At 40.2% G+C, this 23,853-nt stretch overlaps 1 protein-coding gene across 10 annotated transcripts in view; it reads left to right on the forward strand.

Moving 5' to 3' along the window:
- Positions 1–23,853, forward strand: part of PLCB4 (phospholipase C beta 4) — a 190,541-nt gene that overhangs the window by 122,068 nt on the left and 44,620 nt on the right. For 8 of the 10 annotated variants that reach the window (XM_077781972.2, XM_021540284.4, XM_077781975.2 and 5 more), the window contains 13 exons: positions 4,619–4,727; positions 7,687–7,897; positions 8,476–8,569; positions 9,127–9,206; positions 9,647–9,731; positions 12,567–12,657; positions 13,774–13,869; positions 14,936–15,036; positions 16,712–16,747; positions 19,360–19,501; positions 20,155–20,239; positions 20,472–20,596; positions 22,539–22,590. In XM_077781972.2, coding sequence (XP_077638098.1) covers positions 4,619–4,727; positions 7,687–7,897; positions 8,476–8,569; positions 9,127–9,206; positions 9,647–9,731; positions 12,567–12,657; positions 13,774–13,869; positions 14,936–15,036; positions 16,712–16,747; positions 19,360–19,501; positions 20,155–20,239; positions 20,472–20,596; positions 22,539–22,590 — 1,307 coding nt within the window. The remainder of the gene's footprint in view (positions 1–4,618; positions 4,728–7,686; positions 7,898–8,475; positions 8,570–9,126; positions 9,207–9,646; positions 9,732–12,566; positions 12,658–13,773; positions 13,870–14,935; positions 15,037–16,711; positions 16,748–19,359; positions 19,502–20,154; positions 20,240–20,471; positions 20,597–22,538; positions 22,591–23,853) is intronic. The other 2 variants (XM_077781974.2, XM_077781976.2) reach the window with 1 other exon arrangement.

Genomic DNA, 23,853 nt, shown 5'->3' on the forward strand with positions numbered 1-23,853 from the left:
TAAGCTTTTTCATACATTAACTACCATAAAGTCTGTCTGCAGTGGCTTGCTTCTTCCAATCTTCCCATTGCATGCCCCGTGCCGTTATTTGCTGTGCTTTCCATTGTGGGAACATCAGGTGCAAAAATCAGCTCCAGCCCTGTGTTCTGCTTTCTACATGTTGGCCTTGCAGCTGCATTTGTTGGTTACTTGTTGCTGTGCTGTGGTGTGTGTCCTGTGTGTTTAATACTTTTTTAATTGTTCCATTCTACTAAAATACACCCAGTATTCGATTGCAGGCAGTTATTTTACCTGTAGGCCCCAGATAAATATATCTACTAGTCCTTCTAAGATAGTAGAAAAACTGAAGTATGTGTTTATAAACAAGGATTTGATTCTCGTCAGCAGTAGTATTTCAATCTGTTACAAATGTAAGAGCTAAGAGGATATTTTAAGAGTTTGCATATGATTTTTAAAATACCATGTGTGCAGAATAGGAGGAAATATTTTTATTGCTGTATTTCCAAAATGCAGTTGTTGGCAGAAGTATTTAGTATTTCTTAAAAGCATCATGAGTGTGTGAAGTAGTTCAATAAACAGTGTGGGCTTGGCTCTTTTCTATTCCTAAAGCACAGTAAGTTATAGAAAACTGCCTCGTTTGCAATTCCAGCAATAAATGCAGCATGTGGATTTGACAAGAGCACACCCATGGAAAACAGACACATACTACTTGGTAGTTCAATTTTATATATGTTTATATACATATGTGTGTGTGTGTGTGTTTATTTATTGGATACTTCAGCCTGAAGATCCAAGCTGTAAAACTCCCTATATATCCAATTTGGAATATTATTTTATTTTTCAGCACTGAACGTGTGCCTTACTCTTCACTGAACCTGAATTACTTGTAAAAAGGGTACTCAAAAAGAAAAGAGAGAGAGAAGATTAACAGTTTGCATAATTAGGATTACACAGGCTTAATCTTACTGCTGTGAGACTTCTTTATATCACAGCTATTTCCACAATTCAGTGTCTGAATGTTTGTAGGGCTAGGGTCAGAGCTAAGGTTTGTCATCTTTGCTTCTGCTTTGGGGAGAGAAAGGACAGTGTTGTGATTTAAATTATAAATTATAAATTATCCCTTTTAAAGCACCTCAGTCCCCAGTTCACCTGCAGTGCTAGGTACATTTTACTGCTTGAAGCTCATGGCCCTAACCCCACTTTAAACCATGTTAGCTTCTGATTTCTTTAGCATCCCTCTTCATTTTCAGGTACATGACTGTTTTATCATTATTTTTAAATTGATCTCTAATTGTTTTAGTTTAAAGTGTAGTTCCTTGGAGACTAAACTTCTGAAGAAAAGCTGCCAGCATTTGTAAGAACCCCCTATCTCCAGTAACTAATTGAAAAATAAAGATTGAGTTGCTGTGCTCTCAATTTTGTGTGACTTTAGCAGTTCTTTATACAGAATTAGAAACATTATTTTATGTAGGTAAATATAGGTAATATGGGGAAAAATGCATCTTGTTGACCACATTCATATTGACAAAATACATTTTGCAGTTGGAAATCCTGTGGTTGGCCCCTTTGCCTCAGGACCAGAGCTGGGGAAAATTACTCAAGTGTTTTTTCTAGGGTAGGACATTTATTCTGGTGACTGAAACCAATTCCTTTGGTCTGTGTTGGAGGTCTTCTGGTCTCCAAACTGAGTTTAAAGTTTTTGTCAGAATTTGAAAGGCACAAAATTACCCAGAATGTGCCTCCTGAAAGGATCTTTTCTGTCCCCTTGGCTGCTGGCCAACACTGCAATTAGCAGTGGTGTCTAATGCTGGCAAATATAAAAAGGTTATTGTCATTACATAGGAGAGGCGAGCTACTTGGCAGAGCAACTCTTCATGAGACTCTTTAATTTAAATTATTTTGAAGTAACCTCCAAGGCATGCTGCAGAAGCTCTAAGTGTTATGGGTTTTTAAGAGAGCATGAGGATATGTTACCGGGTATGAGAGGAGAGTGAGCAGCTTTCCTGGAGTTTTTCCAAACTCCTATCTCTATTTGACTTTTAAATGCTGCTGGCTGACAGATGATTTAATTGTACTTCGGTATTAAAGCTTCTGGGAAGTTTTTAGAAATTTAATTGTTGTCATGCACTGAGTATTTTGTCTAGATCTCCTACTTTTAAAGTCAAATTTTGGAAAAAAATAAAAAAGGAAAGATAGCAGAAAAGGGACTGAAATCACTACCACTGAGAGTTACTCCTGCAGTTCATTTACAGCAATAAAATAAGAAGACAAGTAATGGTCTAAATGGAATTTTCAGTAGTCTGACCAGCACTCATCCATTCTTTTGGGAGGCGGGTATGGGGAGATCCTTTCCTATTCCCAATTCCTTGCTCTTCCTCCCTGTCTCTCCCCTTCCTTTTTCTTCCTCCTTCCTTCCCACTCCCTCTTTCCATCCCCCAGCTGTTCATCTCCCCAGAGGGTCTCACCACTTGCAGGGCAAATGCTGGTTTTAGGCAGAACTGGTTTGAGCATTTTGAGCTGCTGTGTCTCAGTCTGTACCCACTCTGAGGTGCTGGAGGCAGGCTGGGGAGGCTGAATGAGCTTTTCTCTCTTTGCAAAACCCTCTAGGCACCCTTTCTTCCCATGTTTGTAGTCAGTTCACCCTCACCTGGCTGGGAGTGCCTGGTGTAAGGGTGCTCTGTCTGGTAGGGTAACCAGAACAATCAAACACACCTTTGTTGCACACACACAGTTAATCCTGGGGCATGTTATCTTTTGAGATGAAATTTCACACTTTAAGTTTTGGTCTGCTTTTGAGTCACAAGTTCCCTGTGCCATCAAGCTTCATGGTGCAGAATGTTTCCCCAAAAGACACTAGAGAACATTATCACTTTTTAAAAGCAGATCTTTATCAGTTGCCAAGTTTGTTTTTTTTAAACAAAGTGAACATAGGGATACACTTCTGTTCTACTGGAGGATCGATGATGAGCAATGATCACTGCTACTGGAAGAATATTTGCTCTCTGCTCCTTCTGATTACTCTGGGACTTTTTCTCAAGAGGAGACTTTCTGCTTTGTCCCATTTATTTTCTTCTGTTTGCTCATTACTAACTGTAGAAGCGAGTAGGGAAGAGCCCTTTTCCTGAGCAAAGAACCTTCCCTACTATTTCTGACCATTTTTGGAGGTGGTGTATTGTCACTAAGGGTATAAATATATACCTTGTCCTTTGTCACTGTGGAACTGTTGCATGACATGTTGTGGTGTTGTTGGTGTGTGCTGCTGAGCAAGTCGTGTCCTGCATCCATCTGTTCCCATGTGCTCTTTGATCTGAGTGTTCCTGGGCATCCCAACAGCCCCTCTGGCCTGGACAAACCTGCTGTGTTTAGATGCTGCAGACTACCAGTAGCATTACTTGAAACATCCCTCCCTAACTGCATGATTGAGTTGGCATTGGTTGTAATTTCTTGGAGTTAATTAAGCACATAAACAACCGATGGATTGGTTGTAAGAAAAGAGATTGGATTGGATAATACTTTTGTTACAGGAAAAAAAGAAAAAATTGTTTAAAAAGTTTCCATATAAGGAATTACAGCAAATGCTGATAGTGCTGTGTAAGCCATGTCAACACCATCCTGTCCACTCCAAATTACTGACTGCCAACTGGGGGTGGCCTGTTACATTTCTGAATTCTGCTGAAACTAAAGCTTGGAAACTGTGCACCTTTTGGGGTAAAAGAGTGTTTTCACAGTCATATTTATTTCTTTTTTTTTGTTGCATCTATTTACATGCCACTACTCCATCAATTCCAGTTTTAATTTTCTTTTAATGGAGAATCAGGCACACAGTGTGCAGCTCTAATCCAGCATGGAGGAAAAAACCAAAGTTACATAGCATACTATAAAGTGAAAACATACAAATTCTGAATTTTATTAGTCTATTAGAAATCACTGCTAAATTGTACCTAAATGTGACATATATTATGAAATCCTAATATTGTAAATTATTGTGAATTAAGTGATGATGCTGTGAAATTCCTGTGTATATTTATTCCAAGAACCTATGCTGGTTTTTGAATAGTTAAAAATATGATGTTTCCATGATTCACAAATAATCATCCAGTACTTGCATATTTCTAAACTCAAATTTCAAATTTTATATTTACAGTATATTTTTTTTTTACTTTTTTGCTTTAGCTGTAGATATTGTGTAAGACTTGCATTTTTGCAGAGGTGATTACAGTGCCACCAGTCAAGTCTGTCACTTTTGCAAAAAGAAGAATGAGAGAGAATTTTCAAAGGGACATTTAGCTCTTTATTTTCAACATCTCATTTGCACAGATTCCATGTGCAGTCATAATTTTCATGAATAAGCAAGAGTAAGACCAGTTATATGATTGCACTGGATTTTTCTTTTTTAAAAATATTTTTGTGATCAAACTGCCTAGGTTTCTTATGAAAGATAATATTCTACCTAATGCTGAAAATGCTGTTAAACAGTCTGTAAATTTTAGGGCTGCGCTTTTTTTCTTTTTTTTTTTAATGTCCACTTCTTTCTTTCTCATCTGCAGTAATGAAATGCTCTTGGATGATAGCCATGCACTATATTGTTTTGCTGAATTCTGTTGTTTTCACACCTTAGCATCAACGAGATCCTCGGCTCAATGAAATTTTATTTCCCTTTTATGACACAAAAAGAGCAATGCGGATAATTGAGACATATGAGCCAGATGAAGACTTGAAGAGGAAAGGTAAATGGGGGAGGGAATTCAGAATTCACTGGGTTTGGGCATTTGGGGAATCTATTCTGAAGCATTCAGACTTTTAAGAGGGAGTTTACAGTCCCAGTGGTCTGGGGACAAGCACTTGTATAGGGTGCTGGACCAGGAAACTGCTCTGCTGAAAAAAATACCTCCCCTTCAAAATAATATTTTTTTAGAAGGATTATGACCCTGATCCAGGTTAGAGTGTGGCTGTAAATCCTGATAGGAAAGGGAGACTCTGGGATTGAGTAAATACAGAACAACAGCTCCTTGCAGCAGCAAGTCAACGTGTACATGTCTGTGGTCAGGGTCTCAGAGAGACTGCGTAGCTCTGCAAAATATAGATTGTACATATTGTGCAAAAATAAAAAAGAAATTGCCATATGCATCCACCTTCTTATAATATATTCCCTCTAGTGCCTGAGGGCAGCAGCCTGGCTCAGAATAGGGTATTTTATGTGGGTGATCTGAAAAATGTTCTTTCCGAGCAAGGCTGCAGGAAGTACCTGCAAGGCATTCTTGGGCTGCTCATGTCCTGAGCTGCTGTGAGTGTGGGAGGTGTCAGGGGCTGAACTCAGTTCCCAGTTCTTACTCATTTTGCTGCAGCAGCTGTGTTGGGAGCAGCTGCAGAAATGAAACATGTTGCTTTCCCTGCCCTTTTCGCTGGGCTGCTGTTGTGACAAGTAGAGAGGAGACTGCAGCTTTGTAAAGCCCATCCTAACAAATGTCTCTTGCACAGACATTTAGGCTCATGGATCAAGGCAGAAGTATTTATATATCTTGCAGTGCCTTGTGGTGAGGGATGTGCAAACCAAGCAACAGGAGGAGGCAGCATCTAATCCTGCCCCAATAAAGCCTTAGGCTTTCTCTCCATGTCTAAATGAATAAACTCTCAAAGTATTAATTGATTTTTGTCATCTCTATCCCAATTGATTTATAATTTTTAAAGACACTCATCTTTGATTCTTGGTGCTAGTGTATGCTATTTTAAATATTTTCCAACACTAGGAAGGTGTGCTAATGAGGCTGCCACCTGTTTAGAATGGAAGGTTTAAAAACACGTTTTCTGAAGGTGGAAATAAATCTAAAATTGGAAAAAAGAAATTCAACCATGGCTAATTATTTAGCCTCTTTAATTGATTTTTATTTCTGTTAGGTTTTCAATAAATGTGGAAAACCTTTTGCATGGGTTTAATGAATATAACAACAAAACAGTAAAAGTCCCCTCTGGGTGCTCCTCCAGGGATATCAGCAGGGACTGTTCTCTTCAACTTCTTTCCCCTTCTTAGATAAAACTGTGCCGTTGAGCAAAATATAGAGGACAACCTTTCTTTTCCTTTGTTTTGGTGGTGGTTTTTTGGTTTTGGGGTTTTTTTTTGGTTTTTTTTTTTTGTTTTGTTTTTGTTTTGGTTTTTTTGTTTGTTTGGTTTTTTTTGGTTTTTTTGGGTTTTTTTTGTTTTTTTGCTAAATGAGTGGTAATAAGGCAGTGGTAATAAGCAGCTGACTCCTCCTCAGTTACATTTCAGTTTCAGCAGTGAGTAAAGCTGAACAACTTAATGCTGGGCAGTTCAGTAACTGGAGTCTGCTCAGGAACACTACAAACCCCAACAACCTTGGTGAGAAATACAAAGCCTGAGCTGCTGAACACACAGAGCTCTGTTAGGTTGCTGAGGTTTCACCTGTGTTCTGTCTAGAACATCCATCCAGCTGTGACATTTTTCCACAAGATGATACACTAGGAGTGTGTATTATCTGAGATATGCTGTGCTGCAGCTTTAATGTACTTGGTGATAACAAAATGAAACCATTCTTCAAGTTGAAAAGTCCCTTTTTCCCCCTTTCTTTCATACTCAGGATCAGCTGAGAGGATTTGAGTAAAACATTCTGGAGCATTCACCTCTGGCTGACACCAAGCACAGAAAATTTAATCTCCAGTACAGGATTTTTTCAGAAAATTACAAGTAGAATGGAAACTGGGATCACTCCACTTCCCTGTATAAGAGAAAAATAGACTTAAAGAAAATAAAAATAGAACTGCTGCAACCTTGTCTTAGCAATAGCGGAGTGTTCATAAATTACTTCAGAGAAAGCAAAGTCAAAATTAGTGCCAGGTAACCATTCTCTGCAGCAGCTCTTTGTAAGTAATCCCTTCTTCCCGATCACAGATAATTTTCATTTTTCAGACTCTTAGCCTCTTTAAAACTGATATTGTCATACTAATTATTCCTAATTTGGTTTCAGTAAAAAATACTCCATGATTTGTATTTTTTATACTTTATTGAAGCATAGGCCAGCAGACAGATAAGAGGGAGGTGTTATGAATTCTGTGTTCTGAATTCCTGTATTTCTTGTCATTGTAGATTTCTGTCTTCATTTACAAAGGTATAAACATGTATTTCAAACAGTAAACTGGAAGGTATTTTAGATTTTCCTGATGTTTTGTAAATGAAGCACTGCAGAGATTTTCAGGTACATGTCCCCGTGTTTCTGTCAGTGGGGAGGAGTCTCTGCACAAACTGGTTGACAGTGATGTAGCACAGGACTAAATATGAAAGGGAGAAGGAAAGGGCCACAAAAGCCTGCTCCATGCCAGCTCACAGTGTCTGACTTTAAAAGTCCCAGAGATCAAAGCTGTTAGGACTGTTCTGAAGAGATGTCACTACCTATTTGCCTTCTTCACCTCCTTTTGCTGCCTTAGTTCTATTGATGGTGAGTGCTGGACCTCAGGTGGGCACCTGGTTTTTAATTTGGTTATCTGGGAGCGTAATGGCACATTTTGCATCAGCTGCTGGGCAGCCTGGAGTGCAGGAAGGGGAGAGCTGCTTGCTTGCAGAAATCTGTGTAAAAAATAGGTTCTGTGCTAGAATTCCTGCTCTATGAGGTGGTTTGAGTCCTGTGGACTCTAAATTCCTGGTAGTGATTCATCATGCCTTCTTCTTCCTTCTAGGTGTCATATCCAGTGATGGGTTTTGCAGATACTTGATGTCAGATGAAAATGCTCCTGTTTTCTTAGACCGTTTGGAATTGTATCAAGAGATGGACCATCCTCTGGCTCATTACTTCATCAGCTCCTCTCACAATACCTATTTAACAGGCAGGCAGTTTGGGGGCAAGTCTTCAGTGGAGATGTACAGACAAGTGCTTTTGGCTGGATGCAGGTTGGAAGCAGAAGATAATCCATATTTGTGAATCTAATACTTTAAAAATAATGTACCTTGGTGTTGATATCTTGTACAAGTGAATGTGTAAATATGTTAGTGTGGCAAATGAAAACACGTGTTTGTTTAAGAATCTTATTTTTCTGACAGAAGTAATTCCAGTCAGAGGAATGTAGAAATCAATAAGGAGAGAGTGCGAGAAAGTTAACAGAAGTTTGGTCTCAGAACGACAGCTGAAGAATTTCAGAGGGCTTTCTGCTTTATAATGGCAAAATTTATATGTTAATGAGAATCAGAAAATTTATGATTTCCTGCTTATTTCTTGACTTAGTAGAATGAGAATAAGAGTGGCACAGTGCTAAAGACATTATTGCCCAGATGAAAATACACTGACTCACACATGCCATATTTAAGGTGGCATATCCAAAGTTATAGAAGTAACACATGTACAGCTTAGAAAGAGTTGTGCAATGCCCAAAACTGATTTGCAACTTACTGCTCTGACTATCACTGCTAAAATATGTCCCAGGTAGCTCACCTGTAATAAAACACTAAGTTTATTTTCCTTGGATCTTCAGGTGTGTCGAGCTGGACTGTTGGGATGGCAAAGGTGAAGACCAAGAACCAATAATAACCCACGGAAAAGCAATGTGCACAGACATCCTTTTCAAGGTAAATGCCTGGCCTCTACATGTGGCAGCAAAGGCCAGGAGAATCCAAGCAGGGCAGCCTGTCCTCCTCATTACTGGAATGCTGCTCCTGTGGGATGCACTGACATGGGCTGGGTTTCTGTCCCAGACTTTGGGGCTCATTCCTGACTTGCACCACCCACCCCTGTGCTCTGTCTGCCTTCCCACAGAACCTGCAGGAAGCAGGCTTGCTGCTTTTGCCCCACTTCTTCACATCCTGGGGCTCTTCGCACCACAGAATGAATATCTTTGTTGTCTGAGAAGCTCCTTAGCTGTGGAAAAAGCCTGAAGATGCAGGAGTTTCTGTGGGAGTAGGAATTCTCCCATTGATGGCTGTGGGTGAAGATGCCATGCTGCTGCAGGTGCAGGGAGGTTGTAGGGGGGCATCAAGAGCACAGGGTTTTTTCTGCCTCTCTCTTCATTTGCACATTTAAGACATCCCTGTGTTTCTCAGGGTGGAGTGGATAATAAAAAAACCCCTTTTATTATGTTTTTAATTTGATCCATTTTGACTTGTATCCTATTGTTGCTTTTTTGCAGGATGTAATTCAAGCCATTAAGGAAACAGCATTTGTTACATCAGAGTACCCTGTCATTCTTTCATTTGAGAATCACTGCAGGTACATAGTGCCAATTTTTAATTCTTAAATTGTGCATTGTCTGAGAGAGATGATATAGTTTAAAATATTATTATATGATACTTGGAAACTGGGATGGGGTAATGCAGGCATACTGAATATCACTTAATATACCATTAATATACTAATCAATCTTTATGTAGCTTAATAATGGCAATATTTTTATCTGTGATAAAGCTCTGAAATGTGTTTGAATGTTCCATTAGCTGTATGAGATTCAGTTACTCTATTTTCTCAGTCGTGTTAAATTCATATATGTCAAATAATAGACTTTTATTGACAGTATAATTACAGTAAAGTAATACTTCTCAGTTGATGCAAAATGGGCAGTATAATATTTGGGATGTCTGCATTACTTAGCAGTGATAGTGATAGTGATTTCTTTTTTATATTTAAAAATTAACTGGCATAATCTTTTCCAGCAAATATCAACAGTACAAGATGTCAAAATACTGTGAAGATCTTTTTGGAGATCTCCTGTTGAAGCAGCCTCTAGAAACACATCCAGTATGTTATATTGTGCCAGTCTGTCTATTTTTTGGTTTTTTTTGTTTTATTTAAAAGAGATTATAAACTGAGGTCATATCACCTTTAGTGCTGTTCACTGCCAGTTCTGTGCTTTCAGAAATGACTAGTGGTTTTGGGTGGCTGTGCTTTTTGGTACAAATTGTTTTTATCTGATTTGTTTAATCTCTTCTGTACAGGGCTCTGGCAAGCAGCCTGGGGAAATCCCCCCCTTGATGTGGGACATAATATCAGCACCTACATAAAACACACCACATGCATTGTCTTTGCAGGTCATACCTCTCTCTGAAATTGCCACTCACTGTTTAAAAATAGTTAATTATAACAGTTACTTAAAAATTGCATGGTCTCAGCTAAAGAAACCTCTTCTTTCAGCTGCATGTTGCATGTTTCATGCTCTGGGTCAGATCCTGCAGTCTAGGTGGCCCCACTGGTGCATTAAGAATTAAATTAAGCACCAAGAGTTCCCTGCAGTCCCACTTGGGCTGTAGGGTGGACTGTAGCAGGCATGCACTTCACTTTCCTGCATGGCAGGAGGAAACAACAGACACTCCTTCACAAACACAGCCTTTGAGACTTTACAGCTTGTTACACGGTGCTTGCTGCTCCTCCTCCAGACTGTCCTTGCTCCTTAACATGGGTGCTCTGTGTGCCAGCCATCACCCAGAGCCTGCAGAGGCTCCCTGGTGCTCTGGGGGACCACAGCAAGAAGGACCCTGCCTTACCTTTCAGTAAGGAGGGGGTCTTGGCATTGGCACCCCTGAAGCTTTGCTTTTCCTGGCTTTCCCTGCACGTTGCAGGAGCAGCTGCACACAGGGCTTGGTCAATGTTTGACCTTATCACTCTACAACTTCCCGAAGGGTAGCTGTAGGCAGGTGGGGTTGGTCTCTTTCTCCAGGCAGCACTGACAGAACTAGAGGACAAAAGCTGCACCAAAGGAAGTATAGGTTGGATATTAAGAAAAAGTTTTTCACTGAAAGAGTCTGGAATGGCCTGCCTAGAGAGGTGGTGGAGTTACCATCCCTGGATGTGTTTAAAAAAAGCGTGGATGTGGCACTCAGTGCTATGGTTTAGTTGAGGTGTTGGAGCTGGGTTGGGCTTGATGATCTTGAAGGTCTCTTCCAACCCAGTGATCCTGTGAGAATTCTGTGAAGAGTGCATCCCAAAGAACTAAATCAGTGATGTTCACAGGATGCTGACACACCCCTCACTAAAAGCTCCCAGCAGCTCCCTGGGAAGCCTAAACCAGAGCTGGCCAGAGGCTGCCGTGCCTCAGGGCCCAGTTTAGCCTCAGCTGTCTGTGCTCCATGGCACTGCTGAGCTTTCTGCATTCTGTGTCCTCTCCTCGTGGGCGAGTTCAGTCCTCAGCTGCTCACAAACAAGAGGCAAACACTGGAACTGAACCTGGGCCAGTGCCTGAGGGAGGCAGACTTAGCAGAAACATGGCACTTGGCTGGAGTAGATTTGGTTTGAAGTAAAAGCAAATAATCAAGTGTGGCCTTGTTTGGGAATGCAGCCTGGCAGGCATGAGCTCTGCAACACTGACATCTGGTGGAGTTACAGCCCCAGTGCTGTCAGGAGCAAGTGTGATCATCCAGCCTGCTCAAACTCCCTGCCTGGGTGGCGTGCAAGACCCTCACCCTCCCACGAGGAGGTTTCCACCCATTCTTCTGGAGCTGGGTTGATATGGTGGGGTGGTTATTTTTTTGTTTTGCCCTTTTTTTTTTTTCTTCTGTGTTGTTATTTGTCACCTCTACTGCTTTTATTTGGTTTCAATTTGTGGTGCTTTGGTCTTATGGAGTGCTGCTTCTCTCTAGCTTAGATTTGGATTAAGAGATAAGAATATCTGAATAGTTCTTCTAAGAATTGTCACTATTTATGGAAATGCCTTCTACTCCTGTATCATTTAGGCTTCACTGTTATGGTGCACCATAGGCTTCACCAGTCTATTATGGTGCTAAGAATGACAAGTTGTGGGTTCAATCTCTGTATGGGCCATTCACTTGAGAGTTGGACTCCATGGTCCTTGTGGGTCCCTTCCAACTCAGAATATTCTGTGATTATACCAGCAACTCCCTGAATAATATTCTTAGCAAGCCTGAGGTGTGGAGGGTGCTAATTACCCAATCTTTGTTTCTTATCCTCAATGATGCAATAGGGCTTAAATCAGAGGATTTCATACTTTTCCTCTTTTCTGAATATTATTTTTTCTCCTTCCAAAACTGGAACTTTTATTAATACTTCTTTGTGTGTGTATGTGTGTGTCCCTTTTGCCTTTGAGAAATACTGAATTTGTGACCCTAGTGGCAAAACCAGTCCCCACTACCTAGCTGAGGACTGGGTAGTTTTCCATGCCCAGTGTCAGTCCATTTCCACTCTCCAGGTGGGTTACTGCAGATCAAAGGGACCATAAAAGGTGACTTATTTAGAGATCAAATGATAATAGGCTGAGCTGTGGCTTGGGCAGTGTGAGCCACAGAGAGGAAAAGCAGGAATTCCTCTGAGAGAAGGTGCAGGTCACATCCACACCCCTTGCTAGGCAGGAGAAATGGGAAAATGTTCAGAGCAGTGCAGCTGAGGCTGGCACATGCTGGAGACCTGAGTGCTGGCTTCATCCATCAGCTTTACCTGAGCACAGCTTCCCCCTAGGACAGGGAAGAAGGAGAGCAGACTGTGAAACTGCGGTCACACAACCTCCTGGGGTTGTGCCTGAGGTGCCTCTTGGTGTGGCTGTCCCAAAATCCAAATCCCAAACAGGGGCAGAGAGGCCAAATGGCTGTTGTTATTATTGAGCATTTTCTTTGAATTGTTTTACAGCTTGAACAAGGTAAAGCCTTACCATCTCCTAATGACCTCAAAAGAAAGATTCTCATAAAGAATAAAAGGCTGAAACCTGAAGTAGAAAAGAGTAAGTAACATTTGTCAAATACTAAATAAACAAAAGTCCAGATTGCTACAAACAGACTTTGTTACCAAAGTTTCCAGATTGTTTGCACTTTAATTTTGGAAGAATGGGAATTATATATAAAGAGTATTTGGTTTGCCCTTGTGTTTCATGTGAGTGCCAGCCTAGGCCTTGTTATCAGCATGCTGCACAGGCACAGACAGACCCAGAAATGTAATCCTGGGACTTTTATCAGACTGCTGGTTGAGCTAAAATGTAAGGCAGATAGAATCTCTTGTCAACTCTGCCGACACCAGTCTGTTTGCATTGCTGTGTTCTTCCAGGATAAGCATGAAATGAAATGGAATTTCAAATTGTTCTTCTTGCTGTTGTTGCCAGTTCTGATATTTATCTTGTTTCAGTAAAAATAATGTTGCTGTATTAGTTCCTAGTATGGCTGTAATGATAAACCCTGGTCCTTCTCCATTCAAAGATAAGCACCCATACCTTGCACTGTCTTCAGTCATACATGGCTGTGCCCCTCCTGTCTAACTGAAGTGCACATGGAAACAGTTGAAAATCCAAGCACTTTGCCTTCATTTGCAGGGATCAAGCACTAAAGAGGTAGCTGTCTGTTTATCCTGTGAGGAAGTCATGTGCTTACTCCAAAGACCTTTGTAGTCTATGGAAATTTAGGGGGAATTTCTTCACAGCAGGGGTGATTAGACATTGGAATGGGCTGCCCAGGGAGGTAGGGGAGTCACTGTCCCTGGAGGAGTTTAAGGAAAGACTGGATGTGGCACTCAACCACTCTGGTTGACAAAGGTGTAGTTCAGTCAGAGGATCATGCAGTCTCAGACGCCTTTTTCAACCTGATTCTGTGCTTCTGTGAAATATTTTCCTTAACTTCAGTGAGCTTTGGACACAGCCTTTACTGACCACTTTTCAGATCTAATAACAGTCTGGGTTTATTGGTGCTATTTACCCTGTAAAAATGTATTGCTTGCTGAAAAGTCAGAGGACTAATTAAACAGAATGATCTGAGGATCAGGGAATAATTTGTGATGGTTCTCTTGTATTTCTTTGTGCTACAAACTGTTTATGTCATGACTAATTTAATTTCGTTTTTCATATTAACAGAACAGCTTGATGCTCTGAAGAAGATGATGGAGGCTGGGGAAACTTCTGCTCCTGTAAACATCCTGGAGGATGATAATGAAGAGGAAATAGAAAGCGGTGAGTGTTTCCTGGAGAAGGGCTCTCAGACTTGCCTGTGGCAGATACGAGGGCTGGCTGCTCCTTTCCCACATGCCTGTGCTCTGTGGCAGCAGCAGCAGCAGCTCTGGGCTCAGTGCAGGACCATCTGTCCAGACCCCAGCCTTGCCACGTCACCCCAGACAATTTAAATTTCCATTTACTGGTCAGAAGTTGTGTTAGAGCACCAACCAAATCAGATTTTCATTCTGTCTGGGAGAGAGAGACTAAGAAGTTGTGATCTTTGTTTTGAAAACACATATTGTCACTGTGTTTAACACTTGTCTCAACATCAGAGGGGATTGCTGCATTATACTTCATAAGGATAAAATGAGGGGTAGGATTTTTCTTACCAAACCTCAGTTATCCTCAGTGTAATTGTGCGGCTCTGAGTCAGTGATGTGGCCAGCAGGGAAATTTAGTGTGTGATCCACCCTGTCTGTTTTAAATGTCCACCTTTAGAAGATATAAATCACACCCCTGTCTGAACCAAGGGACTGGCCTGTGCCGTGTCACAGTGAATGTCCCAGCTTTAGCCTACCACCTGCTCCTCTCATTTATTTGACTTCTTTTTTCATTTACTTTTTAGCTTTGAGTACTGTAAGTTCTATTGAAAATCACCTTAAAAGCAAATAAAAACAATTCCCTATAGTGAGGGCACACAAGGAGCCTGACAATGCACTCAGGAAGCCTGGCCACTGGCATTCTTCTTAGATCTTTATTTAAAGAACTCTGTCATCAGTGTTGTTATTTCCCACGGCTATTGGTTTGGGTTTTTTTTTTTACACCTTTGCTAGGCAAAATACTGATTACTTCAAAAATACAGCAAATAAAATTTTCTTACTAACCATCTCAGGCCTTAGCTGTAATTTACTGCACTGGGAAACATTTAACTAACTCTTAGAAATATAATACCCTGGATTTTATTCCTGTTTTTAAAAAATTTCAAACCCAAACCTCTGAATTAAACTGTCGTTTGTTTCATGCCTTTCAAAGAAAACAGCAGCTGCTGTGGTTTTTGCACTGATCCTTTTTGTTTTCTGTGCAGCTGACCAGGAAGAGGAAGCTCATCCTGAGTATAAATTTGGAAGTGACCTTACTGTAGATGATTACAGTCAAAAAGAAGCTGTTGCCATCAGTGTCAAAAAGGTGGGATTGCTTCTTTCATATATATATTTTTACAAAAACTTTCCATGGAGGTTGTTGCAAAAGCTTTGTGGAAACATCAGATCACTTGTTGGAAGGTTCAAACCCAAGATCTTCACCAGGTGCCCCTTACCTTTAGGTTCATGAGAACACAAAGCTTTGTAGACAAAAATAGTCTCCTCTTGTTCAGGTGGGATATGTACTCATTGAACAAACAGAATCAGTATGCAGGGAACAATATACAAGTGGAGGATTTAATCAGAAATACTAATTAAAGGTAGCAAACAGTTTCCTTCTCCAGCTTCTGGTGTTTTACTTTGCATCTCAGGTGCAGAATCCTAATAAGAGGTGGAACATCAGCTTTCTTGCTCAGCAGTATTTTTGCAGGGCTGCACTCAGTGTCTTCACTGCAGGGTTTTCCTACATAATTTTTCATGCTTAACCCTTAGGGTAGGTTCTCTCTTCCACCTACAGCAGGGAAGGCAAAACAGGACAATAATTCCCAGTGGGTGATGTGGCAGGGGGACTCTGGCAGACAGGGAAAAGGTTCTCTTTATTCCACTCATACCTGACCATTACAGTTTATCTGTAGCTTGAATAATTAGATGGTAATAAGATACAGAATAATGGAATTCAGAACTAAGTTGTTCTAGCACTGAAGGCACTAGTGCTGCTTGCTACAGAGAAAAGCCCACATATGAGGGCTAAGATACCTTAGTAGATTATGCTCTTCTGCCACTCAAGTATTTTGGCTACTTCTTCCCTCCTCCTTGGTTTTCTTTGGATCTTTCTCCAGACAGAATTATAGGTGTGGAAAATAGCAGTATGTCTGTAGCAGTACCAGGGACATCAAGACCTGCCTTCTGTGTATCCCTTCAAGTCATCAACTTTGCTTCCTCAGGACTTTTATGGATCCTCCCATCGAAGTATCATTTCACTTCTTTGCATTTTCTAAGTCCCTGGTCCTTAACTACCTGAATAGTTTGGGGTGTCTTGTTTGGATGGGTTTGGTTTTTTGTTGTTATTGTTATTGTTTTGAGGATTTTTGTTTGTTTGTTTCCAGATTAGTTGCTTATCCTCAGCACATGTCCTTGGGTAACTTCTCTGCTTTTTTGCTGATCAGTGACTTGACCTTTATTCTGCAGGAATGTGTATTCAGTACCAAGATAGCATTTATCTGAGATTCTCAGGATTGGTAGGTTTTAGTTGAAGGCAGACACCAGACTGCTGCATTGCAAATAACATCTTGAGACAGGCCTTCTCCATGTGGACATTTCAAGCACAGTTTACAGCCCTCTTAACCCTCAGTTTTCAGTGCCTGGCAGTTTGCACATCCAGATCAGATGATCTTTGTTGTGGTATCTTTATCTGGGTGTGTTATTCTTTCATTCTTCTCTGAAGCTTCCTGTCCCCAGCATCTAGTGATAGCTCTGGTTTAGGCTTAACTGTCTGGCATCCTTCATCCTATTCCCATGGCTGAGTTTCAGATCTTGTGTACTCAAATTTGGAATAGACTACAAATTTTTGAAAGTGTATAGAACAGATGAGCCTTGCAGGAAGATGGAAAAGGGTTTACTTTTTGCTAAATGCATTCGTTTTTTGAGGATTTTTTTCTCCTTATTGTGTTTCCTATTGTTTTTTCTTTGGGTAATGTATATATATTTTTTTTTTCCCTCAGGCTGTTGAAGATTCTGAGCAAGAAAACAATAAAAAGGTGACACAGGATGTAATGTAGTTTATTTTACTGCTTAATATATAACATGCATATTACTTACCATGCATTCTTAGTGGTTTAACAATTTTATGCTCAGTTTTACCACACCTATTTTTGAAAGTGACTCTACCTCCCTTTGGTCCTCTAGGGTTCTTCTGCTATACTTTTAGACTGGGGTCAGGGCTGTCAGAAAATCTGGGGACAGACAGGAGTGCATGACCTTTGCCTGCTTAGAAGTATTTGATCTCATGCACTGGGAAACCTGTACTCTGAATGGTGTTGAGATGTATTATCCCTGCTTTATTTTTCCTTCTGCCCTTACCCTGACTGCACTTTGTTTTCCTCTCTCTTCCTTTTGCTTTCCCTTGGGACTTCTGCATTTATCTTCCCCCAGGAATCCCTTCTGTAAGACTCTTCCCATCTCTTTCCACTCTCCTTCTCCTCCTCTTCTCTCATTCAAGCTGCTCCTGTTCATAACCACACTTTGTTTCAGTCTGTGTTGTTTTCTAAGTGAGTTCTGCTTCTTTTCTTGAGGGGTGGGGAGGTGCAAATAACATGCAGATCAACTTTCCCCCTTGTCTTCTCTATCTCCTAAAAGGCTCATGTGCTGTTGTAACCATTCCTTTGTTTCTTCAGACTTTAGGAAACATTCCATCCTTGACCCATTCTTAACTCATAGTTTTAAAGTTGTGAACACTGCAGAGTGTAGCCCTATTCTAAAAATTAAGGGTCTGCAAGGGAATAAGATAAAACCAGGGGCTAGTACATTGTGTTTGAGCCAAAGTGTCACTAATGCAGTCACAGGGCTGTACCTGCAGGGTGCCATTGCCTGGGCACTGAGGCATTACAATCCCTTTTGACCCCCTTTTCACTGTGGTTCCTTTAGCTGTAGGTGTGGATGGATCAAGATAGTCAAATATGATTAGCTGTTCTGAGCAGTCAACAGCAGGCACTTTAAAGAACCCTGGGTTTTAGAAGATGAGTGGGTCGGTTCTTCTGAGTTAATGGCCTTTCAAAAGTTAGGATACTGAAAAGAACTGGTTTCATTAAGTACATTTTGCCTGAATTTGACCTAAGCTCTCTTAACAGCTATTGACCTAGTAACAACAACAAAGAAAAAAGCGTGTTTTCCTGTTTTCTACTAACACAGGGATGTGCTGTTGGCATATCTTGGGATCAGATCTGTGAAACCTCAATGTGCACATTTTTGAAAAGCAGTTTGGTTGAGCCCTGATGATCAGCATTAAAATATGGTGTCAATTTGATTTTATGGGCTGCTGGAAGTTTAATTCAGTCCAGAATGCACATACAACATTGTGTACCTGGACTCATTCTGCTAACTCAGTCATTCTGTGCAGTCAGAAAATTGTGTCCCTTGTGTGACTATAATCATCTCATACCAAGGCATAAATGATTCCAGTTCACATGGTTTTCATTCTTTGAGATGTGTCTGCACTGCCTAGCAGGCAGAGATGCCATAATTCTGGTAAGTGGGTTCACTTTTCCTTTACTCTCCCACTTCAGGGAGTAAATGGGTTTCAGTACTGTAGGTTCTGTGAACTGCATTTTCCTCCAAGCCCAGAAAGGGCTTGGTATTGCTTCCTCTTCCTGACTATTTCCTGGGCCAGTAATGAGGGAGAACTTCTCACAAACAAGCTGCAGTCTGAATGTTTGAATACACTGTACTTCCCAGCAGAAGATCACTGTCAGCCTACAGGCAGATTTTTTGGTAGGAGAGCAACCAAAAATGCATGTGTGGGAAAAACATGATGAATTTGCAGAGATTGCTTAGCTTGACAGAAATTTTTTTTTTTTCTTTTTTTTTCATTTCAGTGAAAAGAATGTGTTTCAAACTGGTTTAGGGAAAGGCAAATATTGGACAGGTAGAGCTCATTCAGAAGTGCTTCCTGATGTGGGTTTCTAGCAGATGAGATACTTGTAGAAAACTCTAAGTTTAGTTATAAATAAAATGCATATTTGTATAGGTGATGGATTCAGGTTTTTATCAGTTGAAGTGGATAAGAATATGAATTTGGTACTGTGTCTCTTGTCAGTTTTGTGACATCTTTTTGTCCAATGAAGGCTGTGGTTCCTACATGTCTGAGATTGAAAAGCAAGATGTTTTCTAGAATACTACATTTTTGTTTGTTTCTGTTAGGAAAGATTAATAGTAGAACCCGTTTGTGTTTTGATGGTGAGGAAGTTCTACTGAAAGCCAAGTATACACAGTGTCTGTCAGAAAATGCATATTAAATCACAGTTTTTGGAATTTATTTGACAAAGATGGATCATTATTTCCCAGCATTGTTCAGGCTGTTTGAATATTTATCTTTTATCCCAGTGTTATCCTACTAACTTAATGTAATATTTACCCACTGCTTAGGAGATTTTCTATCATCAGCCCTGTTGCATGCATCCTGTAACACTGAGAGTCTTATATCAGCAAGAAAACAAAGTTTAACTTGTGACACTAAACTTCTACTTTTCTTGTATTAATTTGCACTGTCTATGACCTTCTGCAGATTTGGCTATAATTTTGTACCACCCCTGAAAAACCCAGCAGCAGTGTTTGCACACAGAAATGGTGATTGTTCTTTTTAATGTTTTTCCAGGGTTTAGTAACTGTGGAAGATGAGCAAGCGTGGATGGCATCTTACAAATATGTAGGTGCCACAACCAATATACATCCATATTTATCAACAATGGTCAACTATGCTCAACCTGTAAAATTTCAAGGTTTCGATGTAGCAGAAGGTAACATAAAAGGTTGAATGAAATACAAGTATTTGCTTAACCTAGGTAGTTTTTTAATCTCTACATTTCCTGAATTTAGAAATAAGTGTAAGATTTTTGTAGTTTAATGACCATCATCAGTATGTTTTTGGACCTGTTTCCTTGAATGTGAAGTTAGCATGTTATTCCATTAGTCACCCACATGGAGTCACTAAATTACTGGGAGAACATGAAGCTGTTGAGGTTGGTTCTATTCCATGGGCCTTTCCAACTGAAATGCTTTTTTTTAGTTCATTTCTCTCTGCAGTAAGGTGGGCACATCTGTCACAGTGGGCAGCAGTGAGCTGATACTGTACACCAGGCAATTTATCACGTTGGTTTGCCTTATCTATCACACAACGCAGGCTCTGAGTAGCAATGTTGTCCTAAACAAAAAAGGAAAATTTTGTTGATTTCCCAAGGAGTGAAACAGGAAAGTGAGTCAGAAATACTATGAAATTTCTCATCACTGTAATTTGATTCTATGAAATTTCTGATCACTATAATTTGATTCTATGAGTAATAGATAATGGGGAAAGAGACCAAAAACTGTGTCCTGCTGTTATAGTGCATGATTTTGAGTTGTGATTTGTCATTACAGAAGTGTGTTAAAATGTCTTGTCTTTTCTTTCTAGAACGTAACATTCATCATAACATGTCCTCTTTCAACGAATCAGTTGGACTAGGGTATTTGAAGACTCATGCCATTGAGTTTGTCAAGTATCCTTTCACCTCCTCATCCCACTTTTCTACCAGTCCTAAAATAAAGCAGTGCACCTTTCTAGATTTAGTGTTGCATGTCTACAAAGGAGAAGGGGAAGTACCTCACGGAAGGAGAAATAGTGAGATTAACAGAAGAGGAGTGTTTTAATGTTGAAATGGTGAAGGTACCAGGCCGTGTCTCTACATTTCTGTGATGGTTTTGTTTGATTTTCCTTGATGAATTCTCTAGTTACAATAAGCGACAAATGAGTCGGATATACCCAAAGGGAGGCCGTGTGGATTCCAGTAATTACATGCCTCAAATTTTCTGGAACGCTGGCTGCCAGATGGTCTCACTGAACTATCAGACCCCAGGTAGGCAGCAATGACCAATGAACCTCAATCCTAAAGAATGGCTTGGGCAGAAACTCTCAGACAGATGCCATGGATTTGCTCCTGGCATTTCTGGAGGAAACAGACATATGGCTAAATAATACAGTGGGGTGGAATCACAGGAGCATAAGACAAGGAGCAATAAAAACAGCCATGCACAGAAGGAAAATTCAGTCCTCTTTTATGGAAAAATAATGGAGTACTGCATCTTCCCACAGAAATGGTTTTTATTAATAAAAAGTGTTAATTACAGGGAAATCAGTGCTTGCACAAAACACAGCTCTGGCACAGTTGGGTGCATGTCTGCAGAGCAAAGATGGAGTGCACAGATTAAGATGGTAAAAAGTAATGACTGTGTGACAAATGCATTTCTAGACCAGTTGTTGTGAAGTGTTAGGAGTCATGTGCTCAGGTCTGAGATCCCAGCTGAGAGAATGATGCCAGGGAATGGAAATGCCTCTCTGCAGGGTGATCTGAGAGGAGATGTACTGTTCCTGTTCAGTGAAGGTGTGAGTATAGCAGGGCAGGCTTTTTGTTGTTTCAGTTGGGTTTTTTAATTCATCTGGGAATGTCTTCAGTCATATATATAACAGACCCATTTCCCATTGCCTTTTTCTGGCTGTGGCAGTGCTTTGTGCTTTCTTCCCCCTCCCTGAACAGTGTCTTTGGTACTGCAGACACTCCTCTTGGTCATCCCCTGAGTTCTGTCCTGCAAAGCTGTGCCCCAGGTTCACCAGCTGAGGAAGCAAGAGAAGGGATACACTGGAATATGCTGCTTGTACAGCACTCCACTGGACATGCCAGGGAGGTTGGAGCAGAAATGCAAGCCTCACTCTGCTCCCAGCACTGCCTCTGCCCACTACATGTCATTCCCAACCCCTTCATATTCCATATTAAGAGTAGTAGTTGTCTAAGTGGAAGTGAGCAACTTTCCTGTGTTCCTCTTCTGTAATCCAGCTGTGTTGTCAAGATGAAGATGATTGAGTAAATAAAAGTTACAGCTGCCCAGTAAATCCAGTAATACTGGCATGGGCATATGATAATCTTGTATTTTGTATATAGAGCACTAGCAGAATAGAATTTGTTCCCTTTGAACAAAAAGTGAGTTGGGCAAGAGAAATACCTGTTTTGTGCTAAACCAGGAGATTATGTTCATGTGTAAGTAGAAAGCTGCAGGAAAACATTTCATTTTTCCACAAAGTTTGGGGGAGGGTTGGATGAGAAGGAGGTTGTTACATGTTTCTGCTATGTCTTCCCATACAAGTGCTGTAACAGTACACTCACTAAAACTCACATGCTTTTAAATGTTGAAACTAAGCAATGCTGCTGTGATCTTTTTGGTTTCTTTGTGTGGTATTTTATTCAACTAAGTCCACAGGAAACCAGTGGGATATGCACCTCACCTTCTTTGAGACATCAGGCTACAGACAGCTTCATCAGAAAGTGGTTGTCATTGTGATGGAATACATTCTTCAAGTATATTTTTTATTCTCTAGTATATTTTTTATTCTCAGGTTATTTGCACTGTTAAAACTCCTGCATACCTCTGTTATTCAAAGTGATCTGCAGAAATGTGGACATCTGCACTGTAGATATCAAAAGTTAGATTATGGAAATCCCATCCCAGGCTCTTGGCATGTCCACAGTTGTTACTTCCCTGCCAGCCAATTGTGTTTGAATTCAAGGAAAGGCTTTTTCCTAAGCACAGCATGGACTTCAGCGTGCTTGGTAAAGCTGTTACTCCTGTGAAAAAATATGAAGTTTTCCTGTTGCTTCCTTTTATTTCTTAGAAGTGGGGTTTATATATGCATTATATTAAATTTTTGTTTAAACCTATTATTCTGGAAAAATAGTCTTATTTTTTGATCCAGTTCATGATCTGCATTATTCAGCAGGAAAATTAATAAATTTTCTCTCTTGGCAGATTTAGCAATGCAGTTGAATCAAGGAAAATTTGAGTACAATGGATCGTGCGGGTAAGTGTTATGATTTAAACTGTTGTCACTGTGTATCAGAGTCCTTTACTGAGGTTTTAATAAGATTTTGTCACTGTTAATTATGTGTTACAAAAGGAAAATGGGATGCTAGGTGAAGAATAGAAATCAGCAGAGTTCAGGGAGAATTATCCCCCAAAAGAGGCATTCTAATTATTATGCTTTTAATTTTGCCCAGTTTTTAAATGAGATCCAAGAGGCATTGTGTTCATATTATGAAGATCATGAATACTGTACACAGTTATTCAAGTACATCTCCACCTTCTGTTCTCAGCCTTTTTTTGAAGATATGCCTCAGAATGGAGATTCATTGCACAGTTCACAGAATTGCCAAATTTCCTTGGACAAGTGGTATCTGAATACATAGGGTACATATTTTAAATCTGTGCATTCTTAATTGGAGCACAGATTTCACAGAGAATCCTGAAGTGTTTCATCTAAGTTCCTGCTCATGATTTTTGCATGACAAAGGATGTTCAAGGGATACCGATAGATTTTTCTCAAATGCTGAGCATAGACCTTAATAGGATAGACTGATCATTAGCACCAGGAGAGAAGGAGAAGTTTAATGAACCACAGGAAATGGTAGTCCAGAAAAATGTCATAATCTGCACTCTTCTTGGGAAGGAACTACTCTTTTACTGCTGCAGATCTTACTCAGAACGAAAGTCTGAGTAGATGGAGCTTGGTAAAATTGCTCATTTGCAGAATGGGCACAGTGCTTGGCCATTCCGTGCCTTTATTGCAGCTGTGAGCACTCTAGAAGAGGCTCTTGGCTTTGACAAAGGTGCACTCTCTGCAATTTCAATCAAAACAAGAATAGAAGAAAACCAAAGCTTTCTTATGGCAAAGAAACCAAAGCTTTCCTTTGGTTCCTTTCTTGTTGGACCCACCAGCTTAGTAAAAGTGTGCCTGCTTACTTTTGCCAAATTCTTTGAAGGACACACAAAATTATCATTTAAATTCCTGGATTCTTATATCAGTGTTTTGATAATAATGTAGTGGGAATGCATAGTAATGTTTTGATATACACTGTAAATGTGGTGGTGTTTCAATCACTGAAGGGAAATGAAAAACTGAGCATTTCCTCCTGCCTGTGCTCCTATTTTCTCAGATTTGCAGATTTCATGCTGATGAAACCAGATCATTTCAGCATTTTTTATTTCAGCAGGCGGAAAACAGAGGCTAAGGATAGTTAGTTCCCTTCTGCCCCCAACCTGCTTTAACAAAATATTAAGCAATCAC

Source organism: Lonchura striata, chromosome 3 (assembly GCF_050655825.1).
Source record: "Lonchura striata isolate lonStrDom1 chromosome 3, ASM5065582v1, whole genome shotgun sequence".
Classification (NCBI taxonomy): Eukaryota; Metazoa; Chordata; class Aves; order Passeriformes; family Estrildidae; genus Lonchura; species Lonchura striata.